The sequence below is a fragment of the Gavia stellata genome, chromosome 3 (assembly GCF_030936135.1).
Source record: "Gavia stellata isolate bGavSte3 chromosome 3, bGavSte3.hap2, whole genome shotgun sequence".
Classification (NCBI taxonomy): Eukaryota; Metazoa; Chordata; class Aves; order Gaviiformes; family Gaviidae; genus Gavia; species Gavia stellata.
Window position 1 is genome coordinate 35,706,026 of NC_082596.1, and position 14,484 is coordinate 35,720,509.

Here is a 14,484-nt window from a genome sequence, read left to right on the forward strand (position 1 = left end):
GAGAATGAACAGGAGGAATGAGAGGTCTGTGTGCAGTTGCTGCAGGGCTACAACCTCACTGGAATCACAGAGGCATAGTGGTATAGCTCACACAAATGGAGTACTGCAATTGATGCGTACAGGGTCTTTAGGAAGGCTGGGCCAGGATGGCAAGGACAGGGTGTTGTCCTTTATGTGAAAGAGTGGTGGGAGTGCATGGAGCTCTGCCTGGGGATGAGTGATGAGACAACTGATAGTTTATGGGTCAGGACTGGAGGGCATACCAATGCGGGTGATATTGTGATGGATGTCTCCTACAGACTGAATGATCAAGAAGTAGATGAAGTCTTTTCTTTTTCAGGTAACTGGAAGAAGGTTCATGGCCACAGGCCCTGGCCCTCATGGGGGACTTTAACCACCCCAGTATGTGTTGGAGGGACATCACAGCAAGGCACAAGCAATCCAGGAGGTTTCTGGAGTCAATCAATGACAACTTTCTGGCATAGGCGATTGAGGAATCAGTGAGGAGAGGCACTCCTTCTGGAGCTCACACTTTCAAACAAAGAACAACTGGTTAGGGATGTGAAGGTTGGGGTCAGTGCAGTGACCATGAGATAGTGACAGGATCTTGAGAGGAGAGAACAAGACAAATATCACAGATCACAAACTGGACTTCAGGATAGCAGACTTGGGTCTCTTCAGAGACCTGCTTGGAAGTATCCCAGGGGATACAGTCCTGAAGAGAGGAGGAATCCAGAGGAGTTTGTCAAGGTTCACCTCCTCCAAGTTCAAGAACAGTTTAACTGTCCATCTTGACGTGCAGGTAGTCAAGCAAAGGCAGCGGGGAGCCTGCATGGATGAACAAGGAACTTCTGACTAAACTCAAACAGGTTTTGTGACCCAGGTGAGGTGACCCAGGATGAATATAGAGACACTGTACAAGTGTGCAAGTATGGGGTTAGGAAAACTGAAATCTATCTGGAGTTGAATATGGAAAGGGATGTGAAGGGTAACAAGATGGGCTTCTACAGCAGCAAAAGGAAGACTAGGGGCCCACTGTTGAGTGGGGTGGGGGACCTGGTGACAAAGGATGTGGAAAAGATGGAGGTACTCAAAATGCCTTCATCTCAGTCTTTACTGATAAGACTGGCCTTCAGGAGTCCCAGGTCCCTGAGATCAGTGGGATAGTCTGGAGCACGTAAGAGTTACCCTCAGTGGAGGAGGATCAGTTTGGGGAACATTTAAACAGACAGGACAGGTCCATGGGGCCTGATGGGATGCACCCAGGAGTGCTGAGGGAGCTGAGTGATGTCGTAGTGATGCCAGTCTTGATTATGTTTGAAAGATTGCTGTGATAGGGGAGGTTTCTGAGGACTGGAAGAAAGCAAATTTCACTCCTATTTTCATGAAGGGCAAGAAGAAGGATCTGGGAAAATATTAAGTTAGTCAGCCTCACGTCAGTCCCTGAGAAGATGATGGGGGAAATCATCTTGAAACCATTTCTGAGCATATTAAGAATGACAGGTGACTGTAAGTAGTCAGCATGGATTTAAGAAGGTAAGATTGTGCCTGACCAATCTGATAGCCTTATACAGTGAGATCACTAGCTCGGTGGGTGAGAGGAGAGGAGCGGATGTCATTTATCTTGACTTTATCAGGGCTTCTGACACTGTCTCTTATAACATCCTCATTGATGAACTTGTGAAGTATAGCCTAGAAAAATGGACAGTGAGGCAGTTTGAAAACTGGCTGAACTGCCAGACTCAAAAGGGTCGTGATCAGTGGCACAAAGTGTAGCTGGAGGCTAGTCACTAGTCAGTAGTGGGGCCAGTACTGTTTAATATCTTCATTAATGATCTGAATGATGTTGCAGAGTGTACCCTTAGCAAGTTTGCAGATGATACAAACCTGGGAGTGGTGGCTGATGCACCAGAGGGTTCCTCTGCCATCCAGAGGGACCTCAACAGGCAGGTGAAGTGGGCAGACAGTATCTTCATAAAGTTCAACGAGGGAGATGCAAATCCCTGCGTGTGGGCAGGAATAACCCCATACACAATGGATGCCAACTGTCTGGAAAACAGCTTTGCAGAAAATGATCTGGGGGTCCTGGTGGACACCACGTTAAACATGAGCTAGTAATGTGCTCTTGCAACAAAGGTGGCCAACAGCATCCTGGGCTGCAGACTGTTAACAGGTTGAGGGAGGTCATCCTTTGCCTCTACTCAGCCCTGGTGAGGGGCTACATCTGGAGTGCTGGGTCCAGTTTTGGGCTCCCCGATACAACAGAGACATGGACATACCAGTGCAAATTTGGTGAAGTGTCACTAAGGTCATTAAGGGACTGGAGCATCTCTTATCTGAGGAGAGAGTGAGAAAGCTGGAACTGGCTAGCCAAGAGAAGAGAAGGCTCAGGGGAATCTTGCCAATGTGTATGAAATACGTGAAGGGCATGAGTAAGGAAGGTGGAGCCAGGCTCTTTTTAGTGGTATACAGTGAAAAAGAGGCACAAACTGTAATACAAGAAATTCCATTTAATCATAAGAAAAGAAAAGTCTTTTTTACTGTGCGCTGGACAAACACCAGAGCAGATTGCCAGACAGGTTGTTGAATCAACCACCCTTGGAGATACTCAAAACCCAATGGGAAGTGCCCCTGAGCAGTCTGTTCTAACTGACCTGCTTTGAGCAGGGGTTTGGACTAGGGGATCCCCAGAGGTCACTTCCCACCTCAACAATTCTGTGTTTCTGTGGTAAACTAAGGAACTTTCAGAGGAATCACATACAGCGGTGTAGAGGAGCCAGGGACAGACAGCTCTAAGCCAGCTGTGGAAGAAGTGAAGTTGATGGTGACTATACTGATGAAGCTTTTAATTATTTTTCATTTGATTTTAAATAAGTGTAATATTTTTCACTTTGGAAATATAGTTTGACATATGTTTGGTGTCAAAGGCATGTTCCTGATTCTTAGATTTAAATTCTTTCAAGGTATTATTTACATCTATTGCTGCATATTCCCTAAATGTATTTTTAATATTCCCTAAAACAATATTGCAAACCAAATAAAACTAATACATCTAAGGAAAATGTTGTTATAGGAAGTATTTCATGTAAACTCATTAGTGAAGGGAAAGGGTGAAATTATCCCTTTCACTTGAAAAACTACCATTCTTTTTGAGGTAAATCTCAGTCTGAAGCCACTCTACTTTTTTTATTGTAGATTTTGTCGCATTGATAGTGTCTTGGTATTGTGTTCGTACCTTTTAGAAGCAGAGGGAGGCAGAAGGTGAATGCTGTATGTCAGAAGCAATGAAGGACACAGTGGAGTGGGATAGAAATTAATGTTCTTGAACTATCTGTTTCTTTGGTTTGACAGCTGCTTTGTTAACAAATGGCACTGTGGTGTTTGAGTTTCATTAGCATGTAGGAGCTTTGTGATGTTCTTCAAGAAAGAGTGGTCAAAACACTGGGATGGGTTGCCCAGAGATATGGAATCTTCATCCTTGGAGATAACCACAATACCCTGGAGAATGCCTGAACAAGACGGTGTAACTTCAGAGCTTGTCCCTGCTTTGGGCACTGCATTGGACCAGATAACCTCCAGGAGCCTTTCCAACCTGAGTTATTCTATAATTTTATGAAAATGTTACATACGCAAATGCATTTCCAGGCCTTAATAATTCCCTATAACTGTGTTAAACTGTAAACAGGAAAGCAAAGTAAATACCCACTTTCTGCATGTCGTAAAGGCAACTTAGCTCACCTCTCCAAGGCCCTATAGCCAGAGGCTTGTTGGAGCCAGTATTATGATTTTGCTCTTTCCATATAAACGTATTTTTAGAATTAGGCACAAAGTCCAGGGACACTGAGACTGGAGTGCTTATTCACGCTTGTTTGGGTTTGAAGAGTGCTGCTATCTGAAAAATTTATTTTGTTTTATAGTTGAAACAAGTCTGTTACAATTATTAATGAAAAGTCAGAAAGTCTTCATACAAAAAAAAAAATCACCATCCATGTCAACAGATGAAAATGAAGAGAGCATGCTTTAATAAGGGTCTTTTAAGAGGAAGAAGGAAAATGTAGTACTTTGCTGTGCTTTGGAGTGATTCTCGTTTTGTTGTGATGGACCTAGCTTTTGGCCATCCTTTTGGAATCCTGGGCTTTTTTACACTGCTGTAAAATATGTACAAGTTATTTGTCATAAAAGAGAAACCATTTCTGATAGGTATATATTTTTCCACAGACTAAATCTCCAGTGTGTTAGAAAAGCCTTTGTTTGAGGAAGGAGCACAGGCAGACCAGACCACAGAGTGAAGCATATGAAGCAAATTCCCTCACCTACGTAGAATATAATTAGAGGACTTTTTGGAAAATTTATAATTTTAACAGCGACTAGAACTAATTATCTGTGCCAAACTGCTTTTTCTGAGTCTGGGGGGGGGGAAATACATCTTTTCTGTAGAAATTGCTTATGTGGACAAGCACTTACATTTAGTTGTCACAGTGCTGCGACAGGACTTCCCAAACCCAAGAATGGCATTACGTCTCTTTCTTCATTCGCTGCTAGCGAGAGACAGGTTTCAGGGTAGGGAGTATGGGCTGGGTTAGCTATTTTTATTACTGAAAATAGAGATGTGGAGTTGATGATATGAATGAAGATACTGCTTTCTTTGAGGAATAATAGCTGTGCTGGTTCGTAGGAAAATGTTCAATTTTTTTGCTTTTATCTTTCTTTCGGTGCCTTTCAGACATATTCAGAAAAACAAACCCTGCCATTATATTTGGAAATTTTTCTGTAGGAAGGAAAACAAAGGAAAACAATGTGGTCATGATTGCTGCTTTTCTTTCAGTGCACAGAAAATTTTTGACTGTTACAGTGTTGGAGGAGGGCTTCTCCCTACCCTTTGTTATGCTTCGGAAGAGAACTCCTTCTTATTCTCTACAACGATTTCAATACTTGAACTTTAAAAAGAGGCTAGAAGTACATTGCCTCACTCTCTGCCATCTGAGTTCTTGTTGTCCCCAAGAGCTCAGCTGTGCTGGCACGTTTCAGATGAGAGACCTGACAATCCTCCTTCTTCCATGCCACTTCCCTGTGGAACAGGAATTGTCTCCCAGGCATGGCTTCCAGTGGAGCTTTTGGATCTCCTTAGGTTCAATCTTCTCAAGAGTCAAACTGAGAAGAGAACAGAACTGGGCTGTTGGCCTGAAGTATAGCAGAGCTCGTTGAAGAGCTCCTTTGCATGTAGGAGCTGCTGTCAGAGTTACTGACGGTCTTGCTGAGGAAGTCATGTGTTTGAGGGTTAGTTCTTACTCTGTGAGAAAAGATAATGTTGTATCCCTAACAACTGCTTTATATTACATAAAATTGATGGTTAAAATTCATAACTTGTGTTGCTGTTTTCTTTTCATGACTTCTTTCCAGATATCACTGCCCAGTGCCTAAAATTTTCTATGTCCAGTTAACTGTTGGCAACAGTGAGTTTTTTGGTGAAGGAAAGACTCGTCAAGCTGCTAGACATAATGCTGCAATGAAGGCCCTTCAAGCTCTCCAGAATGAGCCTATTCCAGAAAAATTACCTCAGGTTTGTGTTTCAGAAAACTGTTCCTAATCTTCACGTTAAAGTACCAAATCAAACAATTTAATTGCTAGTTTTTCAATGTTTAATTTTTAGTGCTTTTTCATATTAGCCTCAGGAGTTAGAGAAGCAATACTAACAAATTGTCAGTGTTATTTCTTTATAATAGCACACCTGACATGAAACTAGACCTAAATGACAAAAAAAGTGGACATTTTAAAAGATGGGATTGTCAACAGTGATGAAATAAAAAATAAAATATTTGAGATAATATCAAAACGGGAGGAATGTCCATTTAATCAGTGGCTTTGTGGAGAATGAATTATTAATCTTGAAGGTGTGTTGTGCTATGAATGTGATCTTTACAGTTGAAATGACTTGTCCCCAGTGTACCTAAGAACCTGATGGAGCTCACTGACAGCTACTGGTCTCCTGTCTGATGGTTTTAGGCTTTTAGCCACTTAGTACCTTTTTACATAGCTAGCTTTCTCACTGATATGTTTGTAAGTGGTGTATATTGCTACTTAAAAATTAAAACATTGTGTCATATTTAAAAAATATTTAACAGAAAAATTATTCTCAGAATAATCATTGAAGATTTAAGGACAAATATAATACAATTGCCCAGTCAAATAAGCCAAAATAAATGCATGAGGAGACAATCTGTTTATTTTGTACGCTCTTTCTGATGATGCCTGTCGAGCTCCTGTGCACAGTACAAAGTGTTACTAATAGTACCTTCAGTGTCTTTTGTGGTAGTTTTGAGCTGCTTTTTGAGAATGGAAATGATTTTCTGTATTAAAAAAAAAATCTTTGTTCTTTCTGCCTCACTCTGTGTCTACGTCCTCCTTTTGATCCAAACAGCGTTTGACTCACCCTTTTGTTTTGCTATATTATTTTTCTGGATCAGGAAATTACCTTCAAAATCACTTACTATAATTAATTTATTTTTTTTAAAAACAGGAAAACTCTTAAAAAAGAATATGTAAAGTCTTAGAAGGAATCAGTGTTTCCTTTCTCATTGTTAATTCCCTTCCTTTCTCTTTTGGTTTCCAGACAAATGTATTGGTTGATAATGAATCCTTAGCACAAACCTGACTGGGAATTTCATATTATTGAAACATATTTTTCGCTCAGCATATTCTTAGTTTTTTAAAATTATGTGTTTAATTTTATATTTTATCAAAAGAATCTTTGAATTCAAGTTATCCATTAATCAGAATGGAAATTAAACCACTAAGTGCATAGCATAGTAACTAGTAGACGGAAGTAAATAATACATATTAAGTAACATGGATATGTACCTAGTTTATATACTGAGTTTTCATAGCCCGTGTACATATGTAATTTACCTAGCAAAAGTAATAAAATATTTAATTAACGTTCTTGCCTAATTGGGTCTATTTAGTGTCTATTTGCATCTGTGTCTGTTAGGATGTGCAGGCTTTTAGAAGATGTAGTCATGGCAAATTGAGTTTCCTAAATTCTTCTAGCATGCTGTAGCATTGTCTCTCTCATGAGCTAATGAAGTAACTTCATTCTTCTCGTTACCACCGTAAGTTATATATGTAAACCGAATCAAATCCACAGTTAGCTATGAGAAAAATAAGGAAGACTTATCAGGAGATGATACTGTAGATTAGCTGAGATATTCACATAGTACTCGCAAGACCTGTGGGAGTACTGCGACTTTCTGGTGCAGCAGTTGAAGACCACTTGGGATACTGTAGGATCGCAGTAGCAGGTGTCTGTGAGTAGGAGACTAAATCAAGTCCTCGGTCAGGAAAACCTCTGTGGCTTGGTCATGCTGAGGGTAAAGGGAGCTGGTTGCGGACTAGTCATGAAGAAACATTTCTGTCACTGCATGGGTTAGTGTTGTGGGTGACTGGAGAAGGCTGGAGGTGACACTATGCCTAGGTCATGATGGAGTACAAAGAGCTGTATCGTGTGGAGCTGAGTGTAGCTCTCCAGAGAACTGGAGGTTGGTTGAAGTAGAGTTTAAGGATGCTTCGTGGTGCCAAGGTTCAGGCTCCTCCCTGCTGCTGGTTGTGTGAAGTGCCTGCAAGGCTGCTACACAGTGGTGGGATGTGCCCTCACCACAGGACATGGTCCAGCTCAGCAAAACTCTGCTTTCTTCGGCAGAACTGACCTGCTTGGGTCTGCCATGGAAGATGATTGATTAACCATTCCTCAAATGTCATGCGTGGATCAGAGCCAGTACGCATTAGAGTCTGGCTGGCCTCAATTACATGACTGATTGATCTTCTTTCTCCCCCAGTCACTGCCACTGTGCTTCCAATGAGAGCAGGGAGGGGAGCGAGGACAGACCTGCTGGTACTGATCTAGCCTGGCATCCCATTAGTAACTCAGTGAAATTCACTGGAATGGGATCCATGGAATATAGCGCAGTAAATATATGGCTTTGCCTTTTGGCCTTCATAAGTGTGTTTGCTTGCTGCAGGCTTCTGCATATTCTGCTTTCATTTCGAGATACCCTTTTTCTCCTTTTTCTTTTTTTAAATTTAGTTACTTTTAGATACTTACATCCATATTAAACCATTGAAGAAGAATATTGCCATCTTAATACTTCATTGTGCAAATGTGTAGAAGAGCCTAAGGTGAGCAGAAACGAGAAGCAATCAGCAAACAGGGCAGGGTTATAGATGAATGTGAAACTGCTTTCATAAAAGAGCTATTGTGTGTCTGCCAAAGCACCTCTGCTGTCTCATAGATGTGAGGCTAAGAAGAGCCTTACAATTAAAGTGTCAGTTGTGGAACGAGGATCAAATTTAAATCCAAAGTACTTGAGACACTCCTGAACATATTTTATCTTCCTCGGGGAAGTCATATGACTAAGGCTTGAAACTTTATTGCTCAGTACTAAGGTCTAAGCCTTAAAGTCTATGATCCTTCCTAGTCTCCATTCACGGTAAGGGTCTCTACTGTGTTTGGTGGAAAAATATGCAAGGAGTGAAATTGCAAGGGCAGAAGGGATAATCGGGGATTTTCTGGACTGATATGTTCGTATTAGTCATGAAATTTTAAACAGTAATTTCTACATTAGACTCTACATATCTGGTTAAGCTAGAGTATAGCTAGAAAACCTAAAAATTCTTGACTTAAAGGCTTGGTGACAGTCCAGTGGGCTGTGTATAATTTTATGTAAATTATGCCAGTGATTGATTATTCCCCATTTCAAAGATAATTTGCAAGGTATTGCTTCTAAATTCACTTAGCTGCATTTTCTATCGAATTGGTATTTTCTTATCTTTGCTAAACGTAACAACAGATATCAAAAATTTCTCCTCCATATACATTTACAGGTTATGCTTAAGTAATTTTGAATCTTTATAGAACTGATTGTTTCCACAGTGTCTCAGTGTAAAGCTGTTTTTTCTAACCAGTAATTCATCCTTGTGGCTTTTTTTGTCAGCTTTTCAGATTAACAGTGTCCTTTATAAAACACAAACTTAATTGAATACAATACTGAGTAAGAGTCTCACTAAGGTTTTTTACAGAATAGTAGTACCCCACTCTTTATGTTTGATATTCTTTATGTCCCCAAAATATATTTTTACTTTTAAATATTGTCCTTTTAACTCTGTCCAGTTGATCTTTCTCAGTGAACCTAAGTGCTTCACTGAAGCAATGCTTTGCCTGTCCTTTAAATAATGGACTACATTCTTGATTTCAGTGGTACTTTATATTTCATTATATGAAATGAGCTAGAGGTCCTATATAATTACATTTTATCTACGCTTGTTACTGCTTTGCACTGCACCCTTTATTTTCAGCAGATTCTATAAACTTTATAAATTTTTGTTTTGCATTTAGCTCTAGATCAATGTCAGGGATGTAATTTGCTTTTTCAGACTCAAAATTTTGCAGCCATTTAATGAGACAAAAAGTGCTCCGAGTCTGCTTGCTGTAGCTGACTGCTGCATTTTTGGTCCCGCATTATCTTAAAGATTAATACATTAAGAATTAACAAATGGTAGATAAAAGCTTGATAAATTTCATTGTTAATGTGAAGAACCTAATGCTATTTTAATGTTATTTTATAACTTGGGTATCTGGATTTTTTAGCTGTGCTAGTGGCTGAAGATTTAGATCAGACTTTGTTATGTAAGACGGGAACTCTGCAGGAATCCACCTAATTCAGCCCAAGTTTCTTTGATATTTACCTCTACCAATAAAAAATTAGGAGCCTGGCCAAGGTTACATGGTTGTTGAGGGATCACAGTTTGAAACATTCAGGGCTTTGCAGTTTGAAAATAGCTGAAAGTGAAGCCTCTGAGAACTAAGGAAGGTGTGGCCTGGGGGACAAACACCAAAAGGTAGTGGTTGCAGAAGGCGATAACTCTTTGACTGATCCCCATGCTGGTGGTTGTCTGAGAAAAATAAGACTTACCTAAAGCGCAAAGCAAAGCTGAATTTTAGGCAAGATAATGTTTGCATGTGCCTTTTGTTATTTTATCTCTTAGCCTCTCTGTTTGTTATGTTCCTATGGATAAATAAATAATGTTCTGTGTTGAGCAAGCTGTTCTCTGTCACTACCTTTTCACACTGGTCATAACTCCCAGAGGGAAGTCAATGGAGGGGCCGCTAACCAGCTGGACCTGCTGAGGACACCTGTAACCTGGTGACCCAGTCAAAGTATGGGAGCAATTCACTGAATTTCTTCTGAGAGAAGTAGAGTCTTCTGTACTTTCCAAGAAGTACAGAAGACTTCTTCCTTGCTTCGAAGGGGTATCCACAGAGAGACTGAGAAACAGGTCAAAAGATCTCTTTGATCCTCATGTTTGACAAAGTGTGTATTCAAACGGTTATTGTCCATGTCATTAGTAAGAATAAAATCCACAGAAGTTATTTTGCCATCTATCATTAATTTATAAATTAATGTGTATGTGTTCCTTTATTATGAAGTATAAGTGCCTTTTATATGGCTTTACGGTCAGCGGGTGTGTGATAAGGGGGTGCTGAGGCAGATGTACAAACACTGATTTACAGCATGACAGGAGAAAAAAGTCTTTGAGAAATTGTGGGAGAAGCATATTGTATTTTTTTATCTTCTAGAAATTGTAATATGATTATGTGTTCTTCATTTGCAGAATGGAGAAACAGGAAAAGAATCAGAAGAAGACAAAGATGCAAACAAGTCTGAGATCAGTGTAGTGTTTGAAATTGCTTTGAAGCGCAATATACCTGTCAGTTTTGAGGTATGTGTTACATATTTATCTGTTTGCCAGGAAAGTATTAAAAAACCATGCCACTAAAACTCAATACAGTTAAAAATGTTAATAGACTATGAATATGACATTTAAATTCATGCAAATTATAAATAAAAATTATCAGCGTCTAAGACACTGAGTTTCTACTGTTAAATTAGAAGCTCTTTCAGAAGTATTGGAGTTCTAATATCCCATTGCAAACAAGTGGATGGCAGAAAGACAGTTCATGTATCTTCTGTGGGATTAAAATCAGTAGCCATACTTAATCTGATTCGAAATAATCTTCAAAACAGTCAGCCAAAGTCTAAGGTTTAACTGTAGGCATTCATACACTACGAAAGTTCCCACTGAGACACTTTGCATCCGATGTGCTCTTCCCAGAAAGTCACGAGTATCTTTTTATCTTCCACACTGTTTGACTCCTTATCTATTTCTGTTTCAGCCTTCATGATTTTTTTTCCTCATTTCATATGATTTTATCTATGAACCTGCTTCTGACACCTTTGTTTACCTTAAGTAATAAAGAATATTTGGAATAGCTCCAATGCTATCAGTGAACTAACTACAGGAGAATGAGTGATAGTTAACAGGAAAATTTTTCCGATGAGAAAGTCTTACACAAACTGGTTGTAAAAATCTACTGTTGTTGTGGTAGGAACCACCAGATTTTCAAGCTGGTTTTTTTTCTTTTTTTTTTTTTTTTAATGCAGAAAATGCTAATGTAAGTGGCTCTTTAAAGTTTTTTTTTTCTGCTTTTTGTTTGACATTTAAACTGAGTATATACGAAGGACGTGGGTAGTGTCTATACTGGTGATGGTTATTTTCTCCAGTGCTTTTTTCTTTTGAAGTATAGGCACATATTTACATGCCAAAAAAATAAATTATGCTGTGGCATGCCTTACAGTGTGCTGTATGCAGTTTACTGATGTGTTTGGCCTATATCCATGAATTGGCCAATGTCAAATAAGCTATGTGGACCTTCTTAGAAATCTGAGAAATCTCTCAGAAGGTAGGTGAGAGAGCCAAAGACAAAGAATATTGGTTTTGACTAAGGAATTCCACAGTATAACAAACGCATGTGTGCTTCATATATATGGTCTATGTAATATGGACTAATTAGAAAGTTAAGAGTGTGAAATCTTGAGGATAAAACTGGGGTGTCTGGGGGTGTTGGTGTATCAGTTTGCAACTACATGGAAAGAACATAACTCTTACGTAAGATACCAGACATAATGGAAACACATGCCCGTGTTTCAAAAAGGAAGCTCATAATTAATGTCTCAGTTTTCACACATCATTTTCTACCTTAAGTATTTTAAAGTATTTGGAATAGTTCCATACAAATCAATACATTAAAATACAAGGAGATGAACGGTCGTGGATGACAGAATAGCTTGGAGGTTGGAAAGAAAAGAGGTACAGTGCTTTGAATGTCTTCTTAACTTCTTTCCTGTATTTCAGCTTATTCAAGGGAGAGCATTTGGTAAGGAGAGAATGAAGGCAGAGATACTTAGTACAGGAAAAGTGCAATGTGTCACTTGCCAAAGAATGTTAACAACATTGAAAAAAGACAGTTTCTTGCTCTCCTGACAGGTTTTGTGTTATTTCCTGCCTTTAATTCTAAGTATAGGTGACATTCTTAAATAGAGTTTTGATTGAACTTGGTACTGGCTTATATTTCAATAAAACTGCTAAGCAATTATGGGTAATCCCCAGGATCTGATGTTTCTAATAGGATTTTATTTACAAATGGTTTTGTGTTAGTCCAGGCAGGCATCAAAGTTTTCTCTAGCTTTTTTTTGTTCAATAGCTATAAAATGATCTGCCTTTTCTTCATCTGATGAAGCTTTAGCCAGTGTTCCAACAGAGCTGTGTTATGCAACTAACTAATGGTGATAAAGATACCTAAAGTTCTATGTAAACATGTCCTCAGAATTGCACAAGGGGTGGAAAATAGGGAGAGCATGCAGAACCCTGTGGTTTTCTTCTGTCTATCCTGTTTTGTGTAATATGGCTAGTTTTCATGGCCTAGGAGCTTTAGGACAAGTTTTAAGGCATTTATATCCATACTTCTCACTGGTGCATCCTTAGCTAACTGTTATTCATCAACTTTTAAGTCAAAATGCAACTCCTCTGAGGTGTTTGTGGGACTCTCAATGAACAATTTTTAAAGAGGGATACAAAACTGATTGCTGTAGGAATTGTTAGAATAGCTGTAAAATGGTCGTTTTGCTTCTTATTCCCTCCTTGACAGTAGGGTAAAATCTTGCTTTTTTCAGTTGTTTTGCAACATACATGTTTTTTATTTCCAACTTGTCAGTAAGGAGTTGGGTGAGTCTAGAAGACGTGACTGAGGTCAACAGTTTCAGGTATTAGAATATGTCAGGGTGTTTCAGATTGTCACTTTATTTTCAGTATTTTTCTTTGGATTGCAGTGTTCTTTCTTTAGAATAGCAAATACAATAATTTTTTTTTTTTTTGTTCTCAATATCAGGAATGAGGAGATAGAGTGCCTGAACAACAGGCAAATTTTCTGCCCCTCCGCCCCCTTCCAGTGTTCTGCTCGGAAAGAGTTGCAGTTTCTTGTGTCCCAGTCTCATCACAGTGAGGCAGAGATTCTGTATTTTGAACCAGGAACAGACCAAATTGCTGACTCTGGGAGACTGAGCAAGTTCTCAGTGGGAAGTTTCACACCTGTCTGGCTCCTGCTCTCCTGGGAATTAAAGCTTTCAGATTGGATGATTAACATACTGAGTAGCTGTCACTCGGGTTGTGCATGATGGTCACCCTCCTCATTCCAGTTTTAATAAAACATCCAGACTTTTTTTTTAAACTGGGAAAATCTGGTATGTCTGCCCACACAAGCACATGGAAATGTATTGGTATTTTAATACCTCTAAATAATTATGGATGTAGGTGGCATATTTTTGTTGACCTGCTTTTTGTCTCCTCTGTTATTTTTTTTTTATGTCCATTTAATCTTGTTGTAATCTTTTGAATTTTCTACCTGGAGTCTCATTAAAAATTGAAGCAGTGTTGCTCTTTCATTGTAATCGTACTGCTGTTTTTCATTTGTCAGCATGATTCATCAAGTTGAGCCAAATTCACTCTTGATGTAACTTGACCTTAGATGTGTTTTGGCCCCATGTGTTTTCTCTTGCTGGAGTTATTCTTTAAATCAGTGGAACAGAAAAAGAAAAGTGTATTGAACTGTCACCCTTAATCAAATTCTCAGGTTTAAATTAGGCATGATTTGGTCCACGGGTTGTATCTTTCAACTGAGGAAATAGTTTAATGTACTAATGCATATAGTGTTCTTGGAAAGCAAAGGCTGAATTTCTTTTTAGTGTTTTCTGTCCGTAGGCTTATAGGACAACTGTTTGAAATCATGTGGAGTAAAAAGATCTAAAATCTGGGGTTAACCAAAAATGTTGTTAGGTAAATATCTTTTTTGCTAAATTACAAAATTTGGATGTTTAGCTTGATCCGGATCCCATCTGAATCCTATGGGTTTCATTCCATTGACAACACAGACTTTTTTTGATTTGCACACTAACAAAAAAACAGTTTTGAACGTTTTCAAGGCAATTATTTACCTTGAGTCACATACTTAAAAGTTTAAAAGATGAAAAACACACATTAATTTTATATTAAGAAATATATTTTCATGTATATGGAAATATAATCTGGTTTTGTATT

The 14,484-nt window shown here is 38.9% G+C and overlaps 1 protein-coding gene across 2 annotated transcripts in view; it reads left to right on the top strand.

Moving 5' to 3' along the window:
- STAU2 (staufen double-stranded RNA binding protein 2) overlaps window positions 1-14,484 on the top strand; it is a 172,008-nt gene that overhangs the window by 48,190 nt on the left and 109,334 nt on the right. For both annotated transcript variants that reach the window (XM_059815184.1, XM_059815185.1), the window contains exons 6-7: window positions 5,401-5,560; window positions 10,666-10,773. In XM_059815184.1, coding sequence (XP_059671167.1) covers window positions 5,401-5,560; window positions 10,666-10,773 — 268 coding nt within the window. The remainder of the gene's footprint in view (window positions 1-5,400; window positions 5,561-10,665; window positions 10,774-14,484) is intronic.